The sequence below is a fragment of the Hyla sarda genome, chromosome 3 (genome assembly GCF_029499605.1).
Source record: "Hyla sarda isolate aHylSar1 chromosome 3, aHylSar1.hap1, whole genome shotgun sequence".
Classification (NCBI taxonomy): domain Eukaryota; kingdom Metazoa; phylum Chordata; class Amphibia; order Anura; family Hylidae; genus Hyla; species Hyla sarda.
In genome coordinates, this window is record NC_079191.1 from 308401225 (window position 1) to 308421141 (window position 19917).

At 43.9% G+C, this 19917-nt stretch overlaps 1 protein-coding gene across 7 annotated transcripts in view; it reads right to left on the minus strand.

The window, feature by feature from the left end:
- LOC130362473 (dihydroxyacetone phosphate acyltransferase-like) overlaps positions 1-19917 on the minus strand; it is a 210237-nt gene that overhangs the window by 99202 nt on the left and 91118 nt on the right. For 6 of the 7 annotated variants that reach the window (XM_056567017.1, XM_056567016.1, XM_056567013.1 and 3 more), the window contains exons 14-15: positions 14231-14324; positions 3369-3430 (exon numbers count right to left, since the gene is read on the minus strand). In XM_056567017.1, the coding sequence (XP_056422992.1) occupies positions 3369-3430; positions 14231-14324 (156 nt within the window). Of the gene's footprint in view, positions 1-3368; positions 3431-12664; positions 12743-14230; positions 14325-19917 lie in introns of all 7 variants that reach the window. The other variant, XR_008891438.1, reaches the window with a different exon arrangement.

A 19917-nucleotide genomic window follows, 5' to 3' on the forward strand; every position in this document is an offset into this window, starting at 1 on the left:
GTCCTATCCGTCCTCCCCGCCTGGAAAGACGTACGCTGACTCCGCACAAAGGTGACACAGTTCTTGATGTCAACTCTGCTTCTCCACGCCTTACTGTGCCTGTGCGGATATCTGCCTCTGCCTTCTCCTTCTCTACTATGGCCTTCTTGGATTCCGGATCTGCAGGAAATTTTTTTTTGGCCTCTCTTATCAACAGGTTCAACGTCCCTGTGACCAGTCTCGCCAGACCCCTCTACAGCAATTGTGTTAACAATGAAAGTTTGGACTGTGCCGTGCGTTACCGCACGGAACCCCTCCTAATGTGCATCGGACCTCTTCACGAAAGAGTTGAGTTTTTGTTCCTCAGGTTCTTTGGACCCAAGAAGAGGGGGAGACCCAAGGGGGGGGGTACTGTTACGCCGAGCGCTCCGGGTCCCCGTTCCTCCCCGGAGCGCTCGCCTCATCCTCGTTGCTGCAGCGCCCCGGTCAGATCTCCTGACCGGGTGCACTGCGGTACCGCCTCCAGCCGGGATGCGATTCGCGATGCGGGTGGCGCCCGCTCGCGATGCGCACCCCGGTCCCCGTACCTGACTCGCTCTCCGTCGGTCCTGTCCCGGCGCGCGCGGCCCCGCTCCCTAGGGCGCGCGCGCGCCGGGTCTCTGCGATTTAAAGGGCCAGTGCACCTATGATGGTGCCTGGTCCAATCTTCCTAATTACCTTGATTAGTTTCCACCTGTGCACTCCCTACTTATACCTCACTTCCCCTGCACTCCCTTGCCGGATCTTGATGCCCTTGTGCCTAGTGAAAGCGTTCCCTTGTTTGTTCCTAGCCCGTGTTCCTGACCTCCTGCCGTTGCCCCTGACTACGATCCTTGCTGCCTGCCCCGACCTTCTGCTACGTCCGACCTTGCTTCTGCCTACTCCCTTGTACCGCGCCTATCTTCAGCAGTCAGAGAGGTTGAGCCGTTGCTAGTGGATACGACCTGGTCACTACCGCCGCAGCAAGACCATCCCGCTTTGCGGCGGGCTCTGGTGAAAACCAGTAGTGACTTAGAACCGGTCCACTAGCACGGTCTCGCCAATCCCTCTCTGGCACAGAGGATCCACCTCCTACCAGCCGGGATCGCGACAATGACACCTACACATTATACCTACAGTGTACAGTTGGTACAATACAGTCATGCACATACCATTGTCCTGGCTTTTGCCAAATCCAGACTGCAATAAACACATTTCCACTCCCAGTGTCCAGTGGCGACATACTTTACACCACCAAACAACACTTATTACTGCGCTGATGTGTTAGCAGAGCATTAGTGACTTTTATGCACTATGCATCTCAGCACTCTGTCACCCCCACTTTGTAACTATACATGGTCTGCCAGTTCAATGCTATGATTTCTTAACAGTTTTTAATATTACCACTCACAGTTGATCATGAAAGATCTAGGAAGAAATTTCATGAACTGCCTTGTAATAACAGTGGCTCCTAGTACAGTACCACGCTGGAATTCAGTGAGCTCTATACTGCGACTCATTCTTTCACAAATGTTTGTAAAATCAAACGGCATTGGTAGGAAGGTGCTGGATTTTGTACACGTGTGGCTATGAAACTGAGTGAGATACCTGAACTCAATGTTTAAAAGGGTACTCCGCTGCTGAGCGTTTGGAACAAACTGAGGGGGTGGGACATGACATCATGAGGGGGCGGGCCTATGACGTCACAAGCTGTCGGCGCCGGCTCCAGTGTTTGGAACAGTTTGTTCCAAACGCTGAGCAGCGGAGTACCCCTTGAAGCGATGTGTTGCAAAACTTCTGTTCATATGTTGTATGTGTTGACAAACAAGTGTTTCCACCCATGAGGTCTAAAAAGCACTTATCATACTTTTATGGCATATCTCATTTACATTCCAGGAACTTGCTTATCACAAGTCACAAATCACTGGCTGGTTATTACAAGCAATTTAAATTGGGAAGGTGGATTCACCTCAATTATTATTCATAAAGCTATTCTTAGAAACTATCCTAAGGCACTAGGACAACATTAACCCCTTAAGGACCAGGCCCATTTTAACATTAAGGACCAGGCCAATATTATTTTTGTGTTTTCGTTTTTTCCTCCTCGCTTTCTAAAATACATAACTCATTTATATTTCCATCTACAGACCCATATAATGGCTTGATTTTTGTGTGACCAATTGTACTTTGTAATGAAATCTCTAATTTTACCATAAAATGTAAGGGGAACCCCAAAAATTATTTTAGGGAGGGAATTTAAATGAAAACCACAATTTTGCACATTTTGGAGGGTTTTGTTTTCACACTGTACACTTTACGGTAAAAATGACATGTGTTCTTTATTCTGTGGGTCAATATGATTAAAATGATACCCATGGCTAGATACTCGCTTAAAAAAAAATCTAAAACTTTTTGTACAAAATCAGTAATTTAAAATCGCCCTATTTTGACTACCTATAACTTTTTTATTTTTCGTATATATGGCGGTATGAGGGCTAATTTTTTGCGCCATCATCTGTACTTTTTATTGATACCACATTTGCGTATATAAAACTTTTAGATTTTTTTTATTAATGTTTTTGGAATAAAATGTGACTAAAAAGCAGCATTTTTGGACTTTTTTTTTTACGTTTACGGTACGGGATCATTAACATTATATTTTCATAGTTTGGACATTTACGCAAGCGGCGATACCAAATAGGTTTATAAAATAAAAAAAATTACGCTTTTTGAGGGTAAAATGGGGATGGGGATTTTTCACTTTTTTTTAACCTTTTATTTAAAAATTTTGCAACTTTTTTTTCACACTTTTTATGTCCCCATAGGGAACTATCTATAGTAATTGATTGCTAATTCTGTTCAGTGCTATGCATAGGGCATAGCACAGATCATTATTATCGGCTATCTTCTGCTCTGGTCTGCTCGATCTCAGACCAGAGCAGGAAACGCCGGGAGACGGACGGTGGCAGGTGAGAGGACCTCCGTGCGCCATTACAGATGATCGGATCCCCGCGGCAGCCGATCGGATCCGATCATCTATTTTAACATGCGCACTGCTGCAGATGCCGTGCTCCGATGCTCGCGGTCATACACAGGACGTAAATGCACAGCCTGGTGCGCTAAGTCCTGCTGTACCAGAATGTACATTTTACGTCCGTGGTCGTTAAGGGGTTAAACACATCGGCTTTCAACGCTCTGAATTTGTCCAAATGAGATATATTAAATATTGTTATATTTTTGATGGTGTTTGAGGCATAGGTTAATCATGCACTCCGTGGTTATATTTTAGCTAATAAGAAATGCAGAATTAAATAGACTATTTTACCAAACAATATTTATACATACAAACATCTACTGCTCAAATATCTTACCAAGTGTTGCTGTTGCTTGTATTACTCCTTTAGCATCAGGTGAAAAATATGTTCCGCTGGATCTGGAAAAAGAATGTATATTATGAGTACCGTGTTTTTTTTTTTTTAAATAAACAAACTTTATTTCATTTTCAAAAAAGCATATAATTAACCCCTTAAGGACTCAGCCCTTTTTCAAATTAAGGACACAGCTGACCACTGTCACTTTATGAATTGCCATATTTTTTGGCGTATAACACGCACTTTTAAAACTTAAATTTAGGGCGAAAAGTCTGCCTGCGTGTTATACACCGATAAGTCTTCTGGTCACTGATTTAAAGCGGCCGCAGCAGCGTCTGCTTGTTAAGTATTAACAGCACGGCCGCGGCCACTTTAAATCAGTGACCAGCGGCGTCTCCTCCCCGCACTGTCACTTGTTTTCTCCCGCACTATCCACAGGTACTGGTGTAGTGGATAGTGCGGGAGACGCTGATTAAAATGAGCCCTAGCTTGCCCGGCCTTTTAATCAGCGTCTCTCGCACAATCACACAGTACCTGTGGATCGTGCGGGAGACAAGTGAGTTTCACTTTTCATTTTCCCTACCCCCTCCCTCATCATTCCCCCTTTCCCAGCTTTTTATTGTTTTGTTTATCTTCCTTACCTGTCTGCGCTTCGGCAGGTCAGGTTTGGCGGGGGGGCGGGGGTCTTACGGGGTCAGTGAAGCAGATGAGTTACGTCCTCTCCCGGCTTCTCTGTGCGGCATCACTTCACTTCCTGTAGTCACCGCCGAAAAGTGACACCAGTGATGCAGCAAAGAGAAGCCGGGAGAGGACGTAACTCATCTGCTTCACTGACCCCGCAAGATAGCCGAAGCGCAGACAAGTAAGGAAAGGGGAAGAGTGGTCTTCAACCTGCGGACCTCCAGATGTTGCAAAACTACAACTCCCAGCATGCCCGGACAGCAGTTGGCTGTCCGGGCGTGCTGGGAGTTGTAGTTTTGCAACATCTGGAGGTCCACTGGTTGAAGACCACTGGATGCCATAGGAGGAACATTATGGGGGGATGATGAGACAGGGGGAAATGATGATGGGGGGATGAGACAGGGGGAAATGATGAGGGGGGGGGGATGAGACAGGGGGAAATGATGAGGGGGGAATGATGGGGGGGATGAGACAGGGGGAAATGATGAGGGGGGAATAATGAGGGACATCATGAGACAGGGTGGGATGATGAGGGGGGAATGATGAGACAGGGTGGGGGGATGATGAGGGGGAATGATGAGGGATATGATGAGACAGGGTGGGATGATGATGAGGGGGGGAATGATGGGGGACATGATGAGACAGGGTGGGGGGATGATGAGGGGGGAATGATGGGGGACATGATGAGACAGGGTGGGGAGGATGATGAGGTAGGAATGATGAGGGACATAATTAGACAGGGTGGGGGGATGATGAGGGGGAATGATGGGGGACATGATGAGACAGGGTGGGGGGGATGATGAGGGGGGAATGATGAGGGACATGATGAGACAGGGTGGGGGGATGATGGTGGGGGGAGGCACTAAATGCTTAATGTATCTGTATGGCTAGTGGTGGTCTATGACAGGGGGAAATGATGAGACATCGGGGGTGGTGATGAGAGGGGTAAATGTGGCACAGGGACTGATAAAAGGGAAGGAATGATGTGGCACTGGAGGGGACGGGACCAAACTGAGGTGCAGAAGAAAACGAAGTTGGGGGAGATGATGTGGCATTTAGTCCAAGTCATTTATTTAACATTTTATTTTTTTTACTTAAATTTCCCTGTTAAAATGGGGGTGCGTGTTATACGCCATAAATACGCGATAAATACGGTAATAACTCTGGGATGCTTTTACCGTTTATTTTGATTCCGAGATAGTTTTTTCTTGACATATTCTACTTTAACATAGTGGTAAATTTTCGTCATTACTTGCATCCTTTCTTGGTGAAAAATCCCCAAATTTAATGAAAATTTTGCATTTTTCTAACTTTGAAACTCTCTGCTTGTATGGAAAATGGATATCCCAAATAAATTTTATATTGATTCACAAATACAAATACTTTAGGTTGGCATCAGAAATTTGACATGTTTTTACTTTTTGATGACATTAGAGGGCTTCAAAGTATAGCTGCAATTTTCACGAAAATTTCAAAATCTGAATTTTTCAGGTACCAGTGAAGTTTGAAGTGGATTTGAGGGGCCTTTCTGTGAGAAATACCCGATAAATGACCCCATTATAGAAACTACACCCTTCAAAGTATTCAAAATGACATTCAGAAAGTTTGTTAACCCTTTAGGTGTTTCACAAGAATAGCAGCAAATTGGAGGAGAAAAATCTAAATCTCCATTTTCTCACCCCATTTTTTTTTTTCATTTTTAAAAGTGGTATAAGGAGAAAAAGCCCCCCAAAATGTGTAGCCCAATTTCTCTTGAGTATGAAAATACCTCATATGTTGACATAAAGTGCTCTGCGGGCTCACAACATGGCTCAAGAGGGAAAGAGCAACTGTGGGATTTTTTAAAACAGATTTTGCTGTCATAGTTTTTGGGGGCCATGTTGCATTTAGGAAGCCTGTTCCACAACACACCAAGAAAGTCTGCAATGACTGGTCGGTTAGATCCAGAGAACCCACATGGGTGTTCCACACCTCCCTTAATGCAAATAACCGTGTACACAGTGTGCAAGACGGTATTCAGTTATACTGTCCAAGCATTATCAGACCCAACAGGGTAATACCTCACGATTCAGCAGATCGTTTCCAATGCTTTAAGTTATTTATTTCATACTTCTGTAGACGTAGATATTCTTTAACAAAGCTTGTTAACAGACACAGAGCTCAGATCTTCCATCTGCTCAACACCTTGGATGCAACGGCGTTTCGGGGGCGTGCCCCCTTAGTCATGCGTACCAGGTGTAGAGGGAGGGAGGATTATATAGGAATAGCAGGAAGGTTCTTGTTCACATTGAAATAAAAAAACACATGAAATGTTACAAAATTACTACAAATCTTATATAAATAGAAAAAAGCATGCTATAAAAATGCTCGAAAGTTGCACATCTCATTGAGACCCTGTGGGAGAATACAATTTAATTCTGTAATCCAAAAACATTCTCTTTGTAACAGGCATCTTTTGTTCAGTTTCTCATTTGCTTGTACTGGTATTTCTTCTAAAACTAACCATTTTAATGTAGTTACAGGATGGTTACATTCACAAAAGTGTCTTGCCACTGTGCTTTACATAGTTACATAGTTAGTACGGTCGAAAAAAGACATATGTCCATCAAGTTCAACCAGGGAATTAAGGGTTAGGGGTGTGGCGCGATATTGGGGAAGGGATGGGATTTTATATTTCTTCATAAGCATTAATGTTATTTTGTTCCAGAAATGTATCTAATCCTGTTTTAAAGCTGTTAATTGTTCCTGCCGTGACCAGTTCCTGAGGTAGACCGTTCCATAAATTCACAGTCCTCACGGTAAAGAAGGCTTGTCGCCCCTTGAGACTAAACTTTTTCTTCTCCAGATGGAGGGAGTGCCCCCTCGTCCTTTGGGGGGGGTTTAACCTGGAACAGTTTTTTTCCATATTTTTTGTATGGGCCATTAATATACTTATATACGTTTATCATATACCCCCTTAAACGTCTCTTCTCAAGACTAAACAATTGTAACTCCTTTAATCGCTCCTCATAGCTAAGATGATCCATGCCCCATATTAGTTTAGTCGCGCGTCTCTGCACCCTTTCCAACTCCGCGGTGTCCCTTTTATGGACAGGTGCCCAAAACTGAACAGCATATTCCAGGTGAGGCCGTACCAATGCTTTATAAAGGGGGAGTATTATGTCCCTGTCCCTTGAGTCCATGCCTCTTTTGATACATGACAATATCCTGCCGGCTTTGGAAGCAGCAGCATTCACGCAAGTGTCTTGCCACTGTGTTTTCACCGAATGTAACAATTTCTTCTTTTTTCTCTGAATTTAAAAATCTTCTAATAACCGATTTATGTTCGGTCAGTCTGGTCTTAATCATTCTAGCTGTCTGACCGACGTGAGTCCGCACGGACATTTGAGCAAATAAATTACGTTTTTAGATGAACAGGTAAAAAAACCTTTATGTGCAATTGGATAGCCTTTAGAAGGATGGTTGAATTTTTCTCCTTTTATAATACCACTACAGTGGCCACAATTCAGACACGGATAGGTACCTTTGCGTTTACTTGCTAGAAATGTCTGGCGACTACTTTTTTTCTTAGATACATCACTCCTAATTCATTTTTCGCTTATGGATTGGCCTTTTTTGTAAGTGAACATAGGAGGGTTCTTAAAAAATTTACCATAATCTTTATCAAGTTTGCAGGAGATACCAGTTTTTTAAAATAGCATTTTTAACAATATTTGCTCTTTTGTCGTACGTACCCAAATACATGATACGGTCAGGTTTTTCACGCGTTTTCTCTGGTTTGGAGTTTAATCATTCTTCTCTTTTTATTTTCAGAATTTTTTCGCTTTCCACCTTCACTTCTCTATAGTCATATCCTTTTTCCGTGAATTTCTATATTAATTTACTTTGACTGATAGCATATTCCTGATCTGTGCTAGTAATGCGCCTAGCTCTAATAAATTGGCTGCGTGGCAGACTTTTGAATGTGGTTGGTGTGTGGAAACTCTTTTTATGGAGGGTATTATTGACGTCAGTGGGTTTTACATACATAGCTGTATGGAAGTCCCCAGATGTGTGTCTTACTTCCACGTCAAGAAAGTGGATAACATTCCGATCATAATTTAGTGTAAATTTTATTGTATTATGACATTCATTTAAGTAGGCGACAAAATTCAAAAGTGACTGTTCGTCTCCCTTCCATGTCATGAACACGTCGTCCACGTATTATAAAAGAAGAAAAATTCAACCATCCTTCCAAAGGCTATCCAATTGCACATAAAGGTTTTTTTACCCGTTCATCTAAAAACTGAATTTATTTGCTCAAATGTCCGTGCGGACTCTTACGTCGGTCAGACAGCTAGAATGATTAAGACCAGACTGACCGAACATAAATCGGTTATTAGAAGATTTTTAAATTCAGAGAAAAAAGAAGAAATGGTTACATTCGGTGAAACAATCGTATGTCTTAGGGGGGATTAAACTGTCAGAGTCACTGGTAGAGAAGGATCTGGGTGTACTTGTAGATCACAGACTACAGAATAGCATGCAATGTCAGGCTGCTGCTTCCAAAGCCGGCAGGATATTGTCATGTATCAAAAGAGGCATGGACTCAAGGGACAGGGACATAATACTCCCCCTTTATAAAGCATTGGTACGGCCTCACCTGGAATATGCTGTTCAGTTTTGGGCACCTGTCCATAAAAGGGACACCGCGGAGTTGGAAAGGGTGCAGAGACGCGCGACTAAACTAATATGGGGCATGGATCATCTTAGCTATGAGGAGCGATTAAAGGAGTTACAATTGTTTAGTCTTGAGAAGAGACGTTTAAGGGGGGATATGATAAACGTATATAAGTATATTAATGGCCCATACGAAAAATATGGAAAAAAAACTGTTCCAGGTTAAACCCCCCCCAAAGGACGAGGGGGCACTCCCTCCGTCTGGAGAAGAAAAAGTTTAGTCTCAAGGGGCGACAAGCCTTCTTTACCGTGAGGACTGTGAATTTATGGAACGGTCTACCTCAGGAACTGGTCACGGCAGGAACAATTAACAGCTTTAAAACAGGATTAGATACATTTCTGGAACAAAATAACATTAATGCTTATGAAGAAATATAAAATCCCATCCCTTCCCCAATATCGCGCCACACCCCTAACCCTTAATTCCCTGGTTGAACTTGATGGACATATGTCTTTTTTCGACCGTACTAACTATGTAACTATGTAAAGCACAGTGGCAAGACACTTTCGTGAATGTAACCATCCTGTAACTACATTAAAATGGTTAGTTTTAGAAGAAATACCAGTACAAGCAAATGAGAAACTGAATAAAAGATGCCTGTTACAAAGAGAATGTTTTTGGATTACAGAATTAAATTATATTCTCCCACAGGGTCTCAATGAGATGTGCAACTTTCAAGCATTTTTATAGCATGCTTTTTTCTATTTATATAAGATTTGTAGTAATTTTGTAACATTTCATGCGTTTTTTTATTTCAATGTGAACAAGAACCTACCTGCTATTCCTATATAATCCTCCCTCCCTCTACACCTGGTACGCATGACTAAGGGGGCACGCCCCCATAACGCTGTCGCGTCCAAGGTGTTGAGCAGATGGAAGATCTGAGCTCTGTGTCTGCTAACAAGCTTTGCTCCACTTTGTTAAAGAATATCTATGTCTACAGAAGTATGAAATAAATACCGTATTTATCGGCGTATAACACGCACTTTTTAGGCTAAAATTTTTAGCCTAAAGTCTATGTGTTATACGCCGATACACCCCCAGGAAAGGCAGGGGGAGAGAGTCAGTCAGTGCGCCGCGCCGTGCAGTGCATAGCAACGACGCAGGGGACGCACGCCGGAGGCCTGAAGCAGCGCGGACCCGACCCCGGTAACAGGTAATTATGCCACCGGGGATGGGGGGAGGCAACGGGGCAGTGGCGCCGGCAATGGGTGCCGCTGCCCCTTCTCTCCCCCTGGCTGTCGGCGCCGCTTCTCTCCTCCTGGCTATCGGCGCCGGCAATGGGGCGCCGGCACCGATAGTCAGGGGGACAGAACGGGCAGCGGCGCCGATAGCCAGGGGGATAGAATGGCCGGCAGCAGGGCTCTAAACCCCAGGAAAGGCAGGGGGAGAGAAGCCGGCAGCGACAGCCTCTCTCCCCCTGCCTTTCCTGGGGGTGTATCGGGGTATACACACGCACCCTCATTTTACCATGGATATTTGGGTAAAACTTTTTTTACCCAAATATCCTTGGTAAAATGAGGGTGCGTGTTATAGGCCGGTGCGTGGTATACCCCGATAAATACGGTAACTTAAAGCGTTGGAAACGATCTGCTGAATCGTGAGTTATTACCCTGTTGGGTCTGATAATGCTTGGACAGTATAACTGAATACCGTCTTGCCCACTGTGTACACGGTTATTTGCATTTAGGAAGCCTCCATGGTGCCAGAACAGCAAAATAACCCTCATATGGCATATTATTTGGGAAGCAATATGTAAAGAAAAAACTGAAAAGAACCGATGCGCATTTAAGCGCAATTATCCTTTTGAGGAATACAATATGTATTGTTGAAAAAGGGTTTGGGAAACTACACCCCTCAAGGAACGTAACAAGGGGTATGGTGAACCTTAACACCTCACAGGTGTTTGACGACTTTGCGTTGAAGTTGGATGTGAAAATTTGATTTTTAAACACTAAAATGATGGTGTTACCCCAAATTCTTCCTTTTTCACAAGGGGTAATAGGTGAAAATGGACACCAAAATTTGAAGCCCAATTTCTCCTGATTGAGAAAACGCCCCATATTTGGACGTTAAAGTGCTCTGCTGGCGCACTACAGGTCTCAGAACAGAAGGAGCGCCATTGGACTTTTGGAGACAGAATTTTGATGAAATTGAAGTCAGGGGCCATGTGCATTTACAAACCTCCCATAGTGCACAGTGATCTCCAAACTGTGGCCCTCCAGATGTTGCAAAACTACAAATCCCAGCATGTCCAGACAGCAAACTGCTGTGTGGGCATGCTAGGAGTTGTAGTTTTGCAAGATCTAGAGGGCCACAGTTTTGAGACCACTGCACAGTGATCTTCAAACTGTAGCCCTCCACCTGTTGCTAAACTACAAATCCCAGCATGCGCAAACAGCAAACTGCTGTCTGGGCATGCTGGGAGTTGTAGTTTTGCAACATCTGTAAGGCTACAGTTTAGAGACCACTGTATAGTGGTCTACAAACTATAGCCCTCTAGATGTTGCTAGGCAACTCACCGGCATCCGTAGGATCCAGGGAGCCGCATCGCCGTCATCTGCTGCCGCTGATCGCCGCCCGCTGCCATCGCCGATTGTAAGTGGACCTTCGGCGCCGGTCCCCGTTGGTTCCCCCACTCTGTCCGAACTACAGTGGGTGGGCAGAGCGGGGGAACCGAACATTAACTCCCCGCCCCCGATCTGCTATTGGTCGTCGCTTGTGAATGACCAATAGGAGGGATAGGATTGATGGCGCTGTGCCTATCCCTTCAGGGGAATCTTGGGTGTCTTGGACAACCCCGATCCCCCTAATATTCCGGGTCACTAGAGACCTGTATGACCCGGAATCGCCGCAAATCGCCGGTGTGAATTCATTGGGTATTTGCACGGGGTGCCTGCTGATAGATATCAGCAGTCACCTCGGTCCGGTCCTCCGTCCCCATGTGCCCTCCGGCAGGCTCACGGGCACAGCGGTTATGTTGCTGGACCGCATCCTCGGTCCTAATGGAGGTAGGACCGAAATTCCCACGGGCGTACAGGTACGCCCTTGGTCCTTAAGAAACAGGGCGTCAGAGCGTACCTGTAAGCCCGTGGTCCCTAAGTGGTTAAAAAATAGAATTACACAGGGGGAGGGGGGCTGAAATATAATGGCACAGGGGGGAGGAGGGGGAATATAATGGCAAATGGAGCATCAGAGAAGGGGTAATATAATGGCACAGGGTGTGATAAAGGGGGGGGGGGGGTGAACTGGCACACAATGGTATCAGCTTTTCAAATGCTGATACTGGTTCTACATTGTGCATTGTCAACGCGCAACGTGATGCATGCAGTTGGCATTATAGCAAAGAGTGTGTCACCGAACTATGTAAGGACGTCACCATGAAAAGTTTGGAAAGCTCTATAATTGTTTAAATGGGAGCCCTACCTGATGGGGGTGATATCTATCTGGGGGCCTTTCTACCTACTGGGGGAGCTCTACCTAATGTGGGTCATTTCTATCTGGGGCTCTGGGAGCCCTACCTTTTTACCAGCTGGGGGGACATATATATCTGGTGCCCTAATACTACATGCCTGCCTACCTGATGAGGGGACATACCTACCTGAAGGGGGGGGGGACTACCTATTTATTGGGGTGGACTTACTGATCAGGGGCCCTATCCACCTAATGGGGTGACATACTGGTCTGCCTATTAATTTTCTATTAATTAAGACCTTATTTACAGACTATTTTGTTTGAAATTATTTTATGTATCAGGACAAGTGGATCGTCATGAGGGACAAGTAGATTGTGTACCATTTTAGTCCCTTGGACAATTAGTTTTTTTTTGTTTTTATTTCCACATCCCTGGTCTATGACCTATATTTCTCTCAGAATTAGCTTTTTTCTGAATTACCTTAATGTTGTCGACTAGAAGCAGGGGGGCAGCAGCAGTGTACTCCCGCCCATCTCCCCTTCTCCTCACATGAGGAGACTGTGAAGTAAACACAGACAGTGAGGAAGCGATCACAGCAGCTTTAGATCTGCAGACCTGTCAATCATGAAGTGGGTCCATTACATAGGTGATGACGAGTGGACACAGCCAGGCTGGTATGTATCCCAGGAGGCAGCTTTTTGACTGGCTTTTTCAGTATGAAATACTGAAAACTTTTTAATGAAAGCAATTGCAAAACCTATTGGTTTTGCATGCGTTACAACATATCAAAAGTTTTTATATCTGACAGTGTCCATTTCATAAAGAAAACAGGTCATAAAAATCCCACCACTAGGGATCCCCATACTTACTGGGACACTGACCAGTCCTGCAGCAGCATCAGTCAAGGACAAGAGATGAATCATGGACAAGGCTCCATGAGCAGACACACCAATAACCTCCCACCACGACAGGGGAGAGACACACTCCCTTCTCCTGAGAGAATTTCTAACATTGTGAGCTAATAAAAAGTGGAATTTTTTATAATAAATGTAGGTAATAGAGGCATACAAATTAGATGTACATGGTCAGGATTAGGTACTGAGTAACATATAATTATTATTTTTTTTTTTTGTGGGATCTAACAAAGGCGCTTTAAGTGCTAATAACTATAAGAAGCTTTAACTTATCCAAGTGATTGTGACAATGTTTTGTCATGGCACACTTTACTGTATGTAAGTGGTAAATTTTGGTTAATACCTTCAGCTATCATTTGTGAAAAACTTCGAAATTTGACAAAAAATTAGAAAAAATTAGCATTTTTCTAAATTTTACATTCTCTGCTTTTAAGAAGCAGTCATTCCACATAAATTAGCTACTAATTCACGTTTACAATAGGTCTACTTTATTTGGATAGGATATAAGATATCTATGGGCGGAATACACCTTTAAATGGGGCATGTATTTGTTTACACTTTAATTTAATTACTTATTTATTGAAAAACATTTTATTATGACACTTCATACTTTTTTTTTTTTATCCTCTTAGTGGACTTGAAGCTGCAATCTCCTGATCGCTGTTATTATACTATACTGCGGCACAGTATAACTGTCAGTGACTTTAGCCTGTGGCTGGCCCTCACAGGCTACTTTAGACAGCAGGCTCTGCGGCTATGACTGATGCCATGGCAACCATCAGAATGTTACAAACACATCTTTGGGTATTCTATGGATAACAGGTGCAGCCCGCTTCCCATCATGTCAGCACTGTAGATGTGACGCACTGACAGTAGGGGCCGGTATTTGGCTGTGTATGACAGCCGGATTCCTCCACCATTGTGTGGGCTCAGCTTCTGAGCCTACAAATGCTCTGTGATGGCAATACCAGTCATACAGCGTTTAGTATTTTACTGCTATGATGTATACATACGTCATATAAAGGAAAGAGGTTAACCAATGTATAGCTATACACTATAACATTAGCTTAGCATTAAACACAAGTACAAAAAATAGTTGTCAACATAGTATTAACAATAGTAAAGTACTCACGTTTTTGTAGCTGTAATGATCCCAAGCTGGACAAAGGATGCCAGAGTATTTTTTAGCAAATCAGAAGATAAGGCATCATAGCATTTGGTAAGTCCTGCAGGTTAAACAAATATAATAAAAATATTTTATATGAAAAAGAACTGAAAATAAACAGTCATTTATATAGATAGATAGATAGATTGCATCAAAATTGCATCCTGTAATGTCAAAATGGCACTTAATGCAGACTTTTTACAGGGAATCTATCATTTATTAGACAAAATAACGGAACCTATAATTTTTATGTCATGCTGAGAGATCTAGGAGGTGGTGCCAAGCCACGGCATGCACACCTCCATCCTTCCCCTGTCCTGACTGATTGATGCATGGGGCGCAGTGCTGGAAGCCATGCACTGTACGTCAATCAGTGTTGGAAGGGGAGGATAGAGGAGTGAGGATGTGAGCATACTGCAACTTGGCACCAACTCTTTGACCTCTCAGCATGACATAGAGCTGACAGATTCCCTTTAACCCCTCAAGGACCAAGCCAATTTTCACTGTAGGACTCGGCCATTTTTTGCACATCTGACCACTGTCACTTCAAACATTAATAACTCTGGGATGCTTTTACCTTTCATTCTGATTCCGAGATTGTTTTTTTGTGACATATTCTACATTAAGTTAGTGGTAAAAGTTTGTCGATACTTGCATCATTTCTTGGTGAAAAATTCAAAAATTTGATTAAAAAAATTTAGCTTTTTTTTATTTTTATTTTTTTTACTTTGAAGCTCTCTGCTTATAAGGAAAATGAATATTCCAAATAAATTATATATTGATTCACATATACAAAATGTCTACTTCATGTTTCCATCATAAAGTTCACATGTTTTTACTTTTGGAAGACATCAGAGGGCTTCAAAATATAGCAGCAATTTTCAAATTTTTCACAAAATTTTCAAAATCAAAATTTTTCAGGGACCAGTTCTGTTTTGAAGTGGATATGAAGGGCCTTCATATTAGAAATACCCCACAAATGACCCCATTATAAAAACTGCACCCCCCCAAAGTATTCAAAATGACATTCAAAAGGTTTGTTAACCCTTTAGGCGTTTCTCAGGAATAGCAGCAAATTGAAGGAGAAAATTCAAAATCTTCATTTTTTGCACTGGCATGTTCTTGTAGACCCAGTTATTGAATTTTTACAAGGGGTAAAAGGAGAGAAATTTTCCTAAAATGTGTAACCCAATTTCTCTCGAGTAAGAAAATACCTCATATGTGTATGTCAAGTGTTCGGCGGGCGCAGAAGAGGGCTCAGAAGGGATTTTGGAGAGTGAGTTTTTTTTAAATGGTTTTGGGGGGACATGTCACATTTAGGAAGCCCCTATGGTGCCAGAACAGCAAAAAAAAACAAAAAAAAAAACAAACAACAAACATGGCATACTATTTTGGAAACTACACCCCTCAAGGCACGTAACAAGGGGTCCAGTGAGCCTTAACACCCCACAGGTGTTTGACGACTTTTCGTTAAAGTTGGATGTGTAAATGATTTTTTTTTCCCCAAAAAATGCTTAAAATGCTTTTCCCCAAAATTTTTTTACAAAGGGGTAATAGGACAAAATGCCCCCCAAAATTTGTAACCACATTATGGAAATACCCCATGTGTGGACGTCAAGTGCTCTGCTAGCGCACTACAATGCTCAGAAGAGAAGGAGCGCCATTGAGCTGGGAATTTAATAAGGGGTGCAGTGAGTATTTACAACCCCACTGGCGTTTGAAAGATCTTTGGAACAGTGGGCTGTGCAAATGAAAAACTACATTTTTCATTTTCACGGACCACTGTTCCAAAAATCTATCAGACACCTGTGGGGCATAAATGCTCACTGTACCCCTTATTACATTACGTGAGGGGTGTCGTTTCCAAAATGGGGTCACATGTGGGTATTTCTTTTTTTGTGTTTAAGTCAGAACCGCTGTAAAATCAGCCACCCCTGTGCAAATCACCAATTTAGGCCTCAAATGTACATAGTGCACTCTCACTCCTGACCCTTGTTGTGCGCCCGCAGAGCATTTTACACCCACATATGGGGTATCTCCGTACTCAGAAGAAATTGCGTTACAAATTTTGGTGGTCTTTTTTTCCTTTTAACGCTTATGAAAATAAAAAGTATGGAGAAACACCAGCATGTTAGTGTAAATTTTTTTTTTTTTACACTAACAAGCTGGTGTAACCCCCAACCTTTCCTTTTCATAAGGGGTAAAAGGAGAAAAAGCCCCCCAAAATTTGTAGTGCAATTTCTCCCGAGTACGGAAATACCCTATATGTGGCCCTAAACTGTTCCCTTGAAATACGACAGGGCTCTGAAGTGAGAGAGCTCCATACGCATTTGAGGACTAAATTAGGGATTGCATAGGGGTGGACATAGGGGTATTCTACGCCAGTGATTCCCAAACAGGGTGCCTCCAGCTGTTGCTAAATTCCCAGCATGCCTGGACAGTCAGTGGCTGTCCGGAAATGCTGAGAGTTGTTGTTTTGCAACAGCTGGAGGCTCAGTTTTGGAAACACTGCCATACAATACGTTTTTCATTTTTATTGGGGGGACAGTGTAAGGGGTGTATATGTAGTGTTTTACTCTTTATTATGTGTTAGTGTAATGTTTTTAGGGTATTCGCACTGGCGGGTTACACTGAGTTTCCCGCTAGGAGTTTGCACTGCGGCGAAAAATTTGCCACAGCCCAAACTTAAAGCAGGAAACTTACTGTAAACCTGCCTGTGTGAATGTACCTTGTACGTTCATATGGGGGGGGGGGCAAACCTCTAGCATGCTGGGAGTTGTACTTTTGCAACAGCTGGAGGCACACTGGTTGGAAAACCTTCAGTTAGGTTCTGTTACCTAACTCAGTATTTTCCAACCAGTGTGCCTCCAGCTGTTGCAAAACTACAACTCCCAGCATGTACTGATCGCCGAAGGGCATGCTGAGAGATGTAGTTATGCAATTGCTGGAGGTACACAACTACAACTTCCAGCATGCCGAGACAGCTGTTTGGGCATGCTGGGATTTGCAGTTTTGCAACATTTGGAGGGCTACAGTTTTAGAGAACACCGCAAAGTGATCTCCAAAACTGTGGTCCTCCAGCTGTTGCAAAACTAAAAATCACAGCATGCCCAGACAGCAAACAGCTGTTTGGGCATCCTAGGAGTTGTAGTTTTGCAAGATCTGGAGGGCTACAGTTTAGAGACCACTGTATAGTGGACTCAAACTGTAGCCCTCCAGCTGTTGCAAAACTACATATTCCAGCATGCCCAAACAGCTGTCTGGGCATGCTGGGAGTTGTAGTTTTGCAACATCTGGAGGACTACAGTTAGAGACCACTGTATAGTGGTCTCAAACTGTACCCTCCAGATGTTGCTAGGCAACTCACCTGCTTCCGTACGATCCAGCCGCACGACATCGCCGCCCGCCGATTTCGCCCGCCTCTGTCGCCCGCTCAGATGGGTAAGTGGATCTTGTGTGCCGGTCCCCGTCGTTTCCCCGTCCTGCCCCGCCTATTGTGGGCGGGCAGGACGGGGAAAACGGAAGTTAACCCCCCGCCCCCGATCTGCTATTGGTCGTCGCTTCTGGCGACCAATAGCAGGGATAGGAGGAATGGCACCCCTGCCACCTCACTCCTATGCCTTCAGGAGGATTGTGGATGTCTTAGACAACCGCGATCACCCTTATATTCCGGGTCACCATAGACATGTAATGACTCGACATCGCAAGTTTGAATTCACTTGTGATTTGCCGCGCTCACCGACATGGGGGGGGTCTGATGACCCGACCCCCCTGGGCGTTTGCATGGGATGCCTGCTGAATGATTTCAGCAGGAATCCTGGTCCGATCCCAGCCCGGCGGTCCTTAAGAGGTTAAATTGGAACTCCGGTGAAAAACATATTTTTTTTTTATTAACTGGTGCCAGAAAGTCAAACAGATTTGTAAATTACTTATATTTAAAAATCTTAATCCTTCCAGTACTTATCAGCTGCTGTATGCTTGCAATATATTTTTATTCAACATTTTCAGAATAATACAAAAACATATCAGAAATATCACGATCCCCATCTGGGAAAAATAATGGACCGCGATCCAACATACAATACAACAACTGTCTTAAAAATGACAAAAATTGAGGTGCTGTAGTGAAGGGATGCAGAATTCCCTCTCTCCCCGAAGACTCAATAAGCTTAATCCTTACAGTCTAAACTGAATCAGGAAGTTGTAATGCCCCCAGCGTCCCTTTCAATGATTCCGTAAGGTACCATGTGGTGTGTCTAAAAGGATATACTATGTCCGCTACCTCCCGGGGATTATAGTGGGTAAGAATGAACGGTGTCCATTTTTCAAAGAAGCGTGCCGTGCCAGAGTTGCAATGGCGTTCAGCATCCAATCTGTCCACCCCTAAAAAGAACTTCAGTTGAGTTATTAATAACTGCTGGTCCGGTACCCGGTCCTCCAACCACCGGAGAAACAAGCATCGGAGAGCAACCAGCAAGACCACATGTATTATTTTAGGGATCCTCTGGATCCCCGTCTGATCCCCCTCCGGAGGACGAAGCTGGTGAAATATAAGGGTCTGAATTTTAAAAGGAAGACTTACCCGCCAGTGGTCTCTGATGTAGGAGCAGACCGAACGCCAGTAGCCAGCCGAGTGAGCACAGTCCCAGATCCCGTGAAAAAGATTCGTCATAGGTGTAAGACATTTGGGGCAGTGTGTTATACGCTCAGGGAAACAAGGCGACGGTGGGATGTTAAAGCCGTACAAGGCTGCGTGGGAAACTTTAAAATAGGTCTCCCTCCAACGTTCATTTATAACTTGTTTACAGACCGCTTCCCATCCCGTAAGTATAGTCTCATGAATGTCTGGGTCCCCAGTCCATCTCTCCCACGTGGTAAACAGGCGTTTTGGGTCGAATTTCAAAAGTCTCCCCCGTAAAGCTAGGTATAGTTGGGAAATGGAAGTCTTCCTCGGACCATCCCCCACTATGTCATCAAAAGAGTGGACAGGGGCTTCAACTGTCAGGTTCCTAAGTCGGGTCGAACAAAAGGAGTATAATTGATTTGCATAGATCAATTGAGTTCGTGGGTAAAGAAAATTTAGTTATCATCTCTGCAGGTGAAAGCCATGACCTTCGATCCTCGTCCCATAAATCTCTAGCCCTCAAAACCCCCTCCCTTTCCCAAAGAGCAAGCCAGGTAGATGAAGTCCCTTGAGAAAATTCAGGGTGTCCTCTGAGTGGCATTCGCTTGGACAACAAGTGCGGTAGGCCAAAGGTCTTACGGAGCTCCTTCCATGTGATAATGGTATCCCTAAGGACCTGCGAGCTCTTGACCTGCGGGGGTAACTTAGCGTAGGAAGTATGTAGTAGGGCTGTCAATGACCACGGTGCCGCCAGCTCTCGCTCAATCAATAGGTTAGAGAAGTATGATGAATCATGCAACCAATCCATCACATTGCGGAACAAGCACACCAAGTTGTAACCCCTCACATTGGGAAGGTTGACCCCCCCCTCCATCCTACACAGCATCAACTTTTTAAGCGCAATTCTGGGTCTCTTCCCATGCCATATGAATTTAGTGAATGCTGCGTTGAGTGTCCTGACATCTACGTGCTTCAGCAATATTGGGAGTGTCTGCAAAGGGTAAAGTAACCTTGGAAAACTTATCATCTT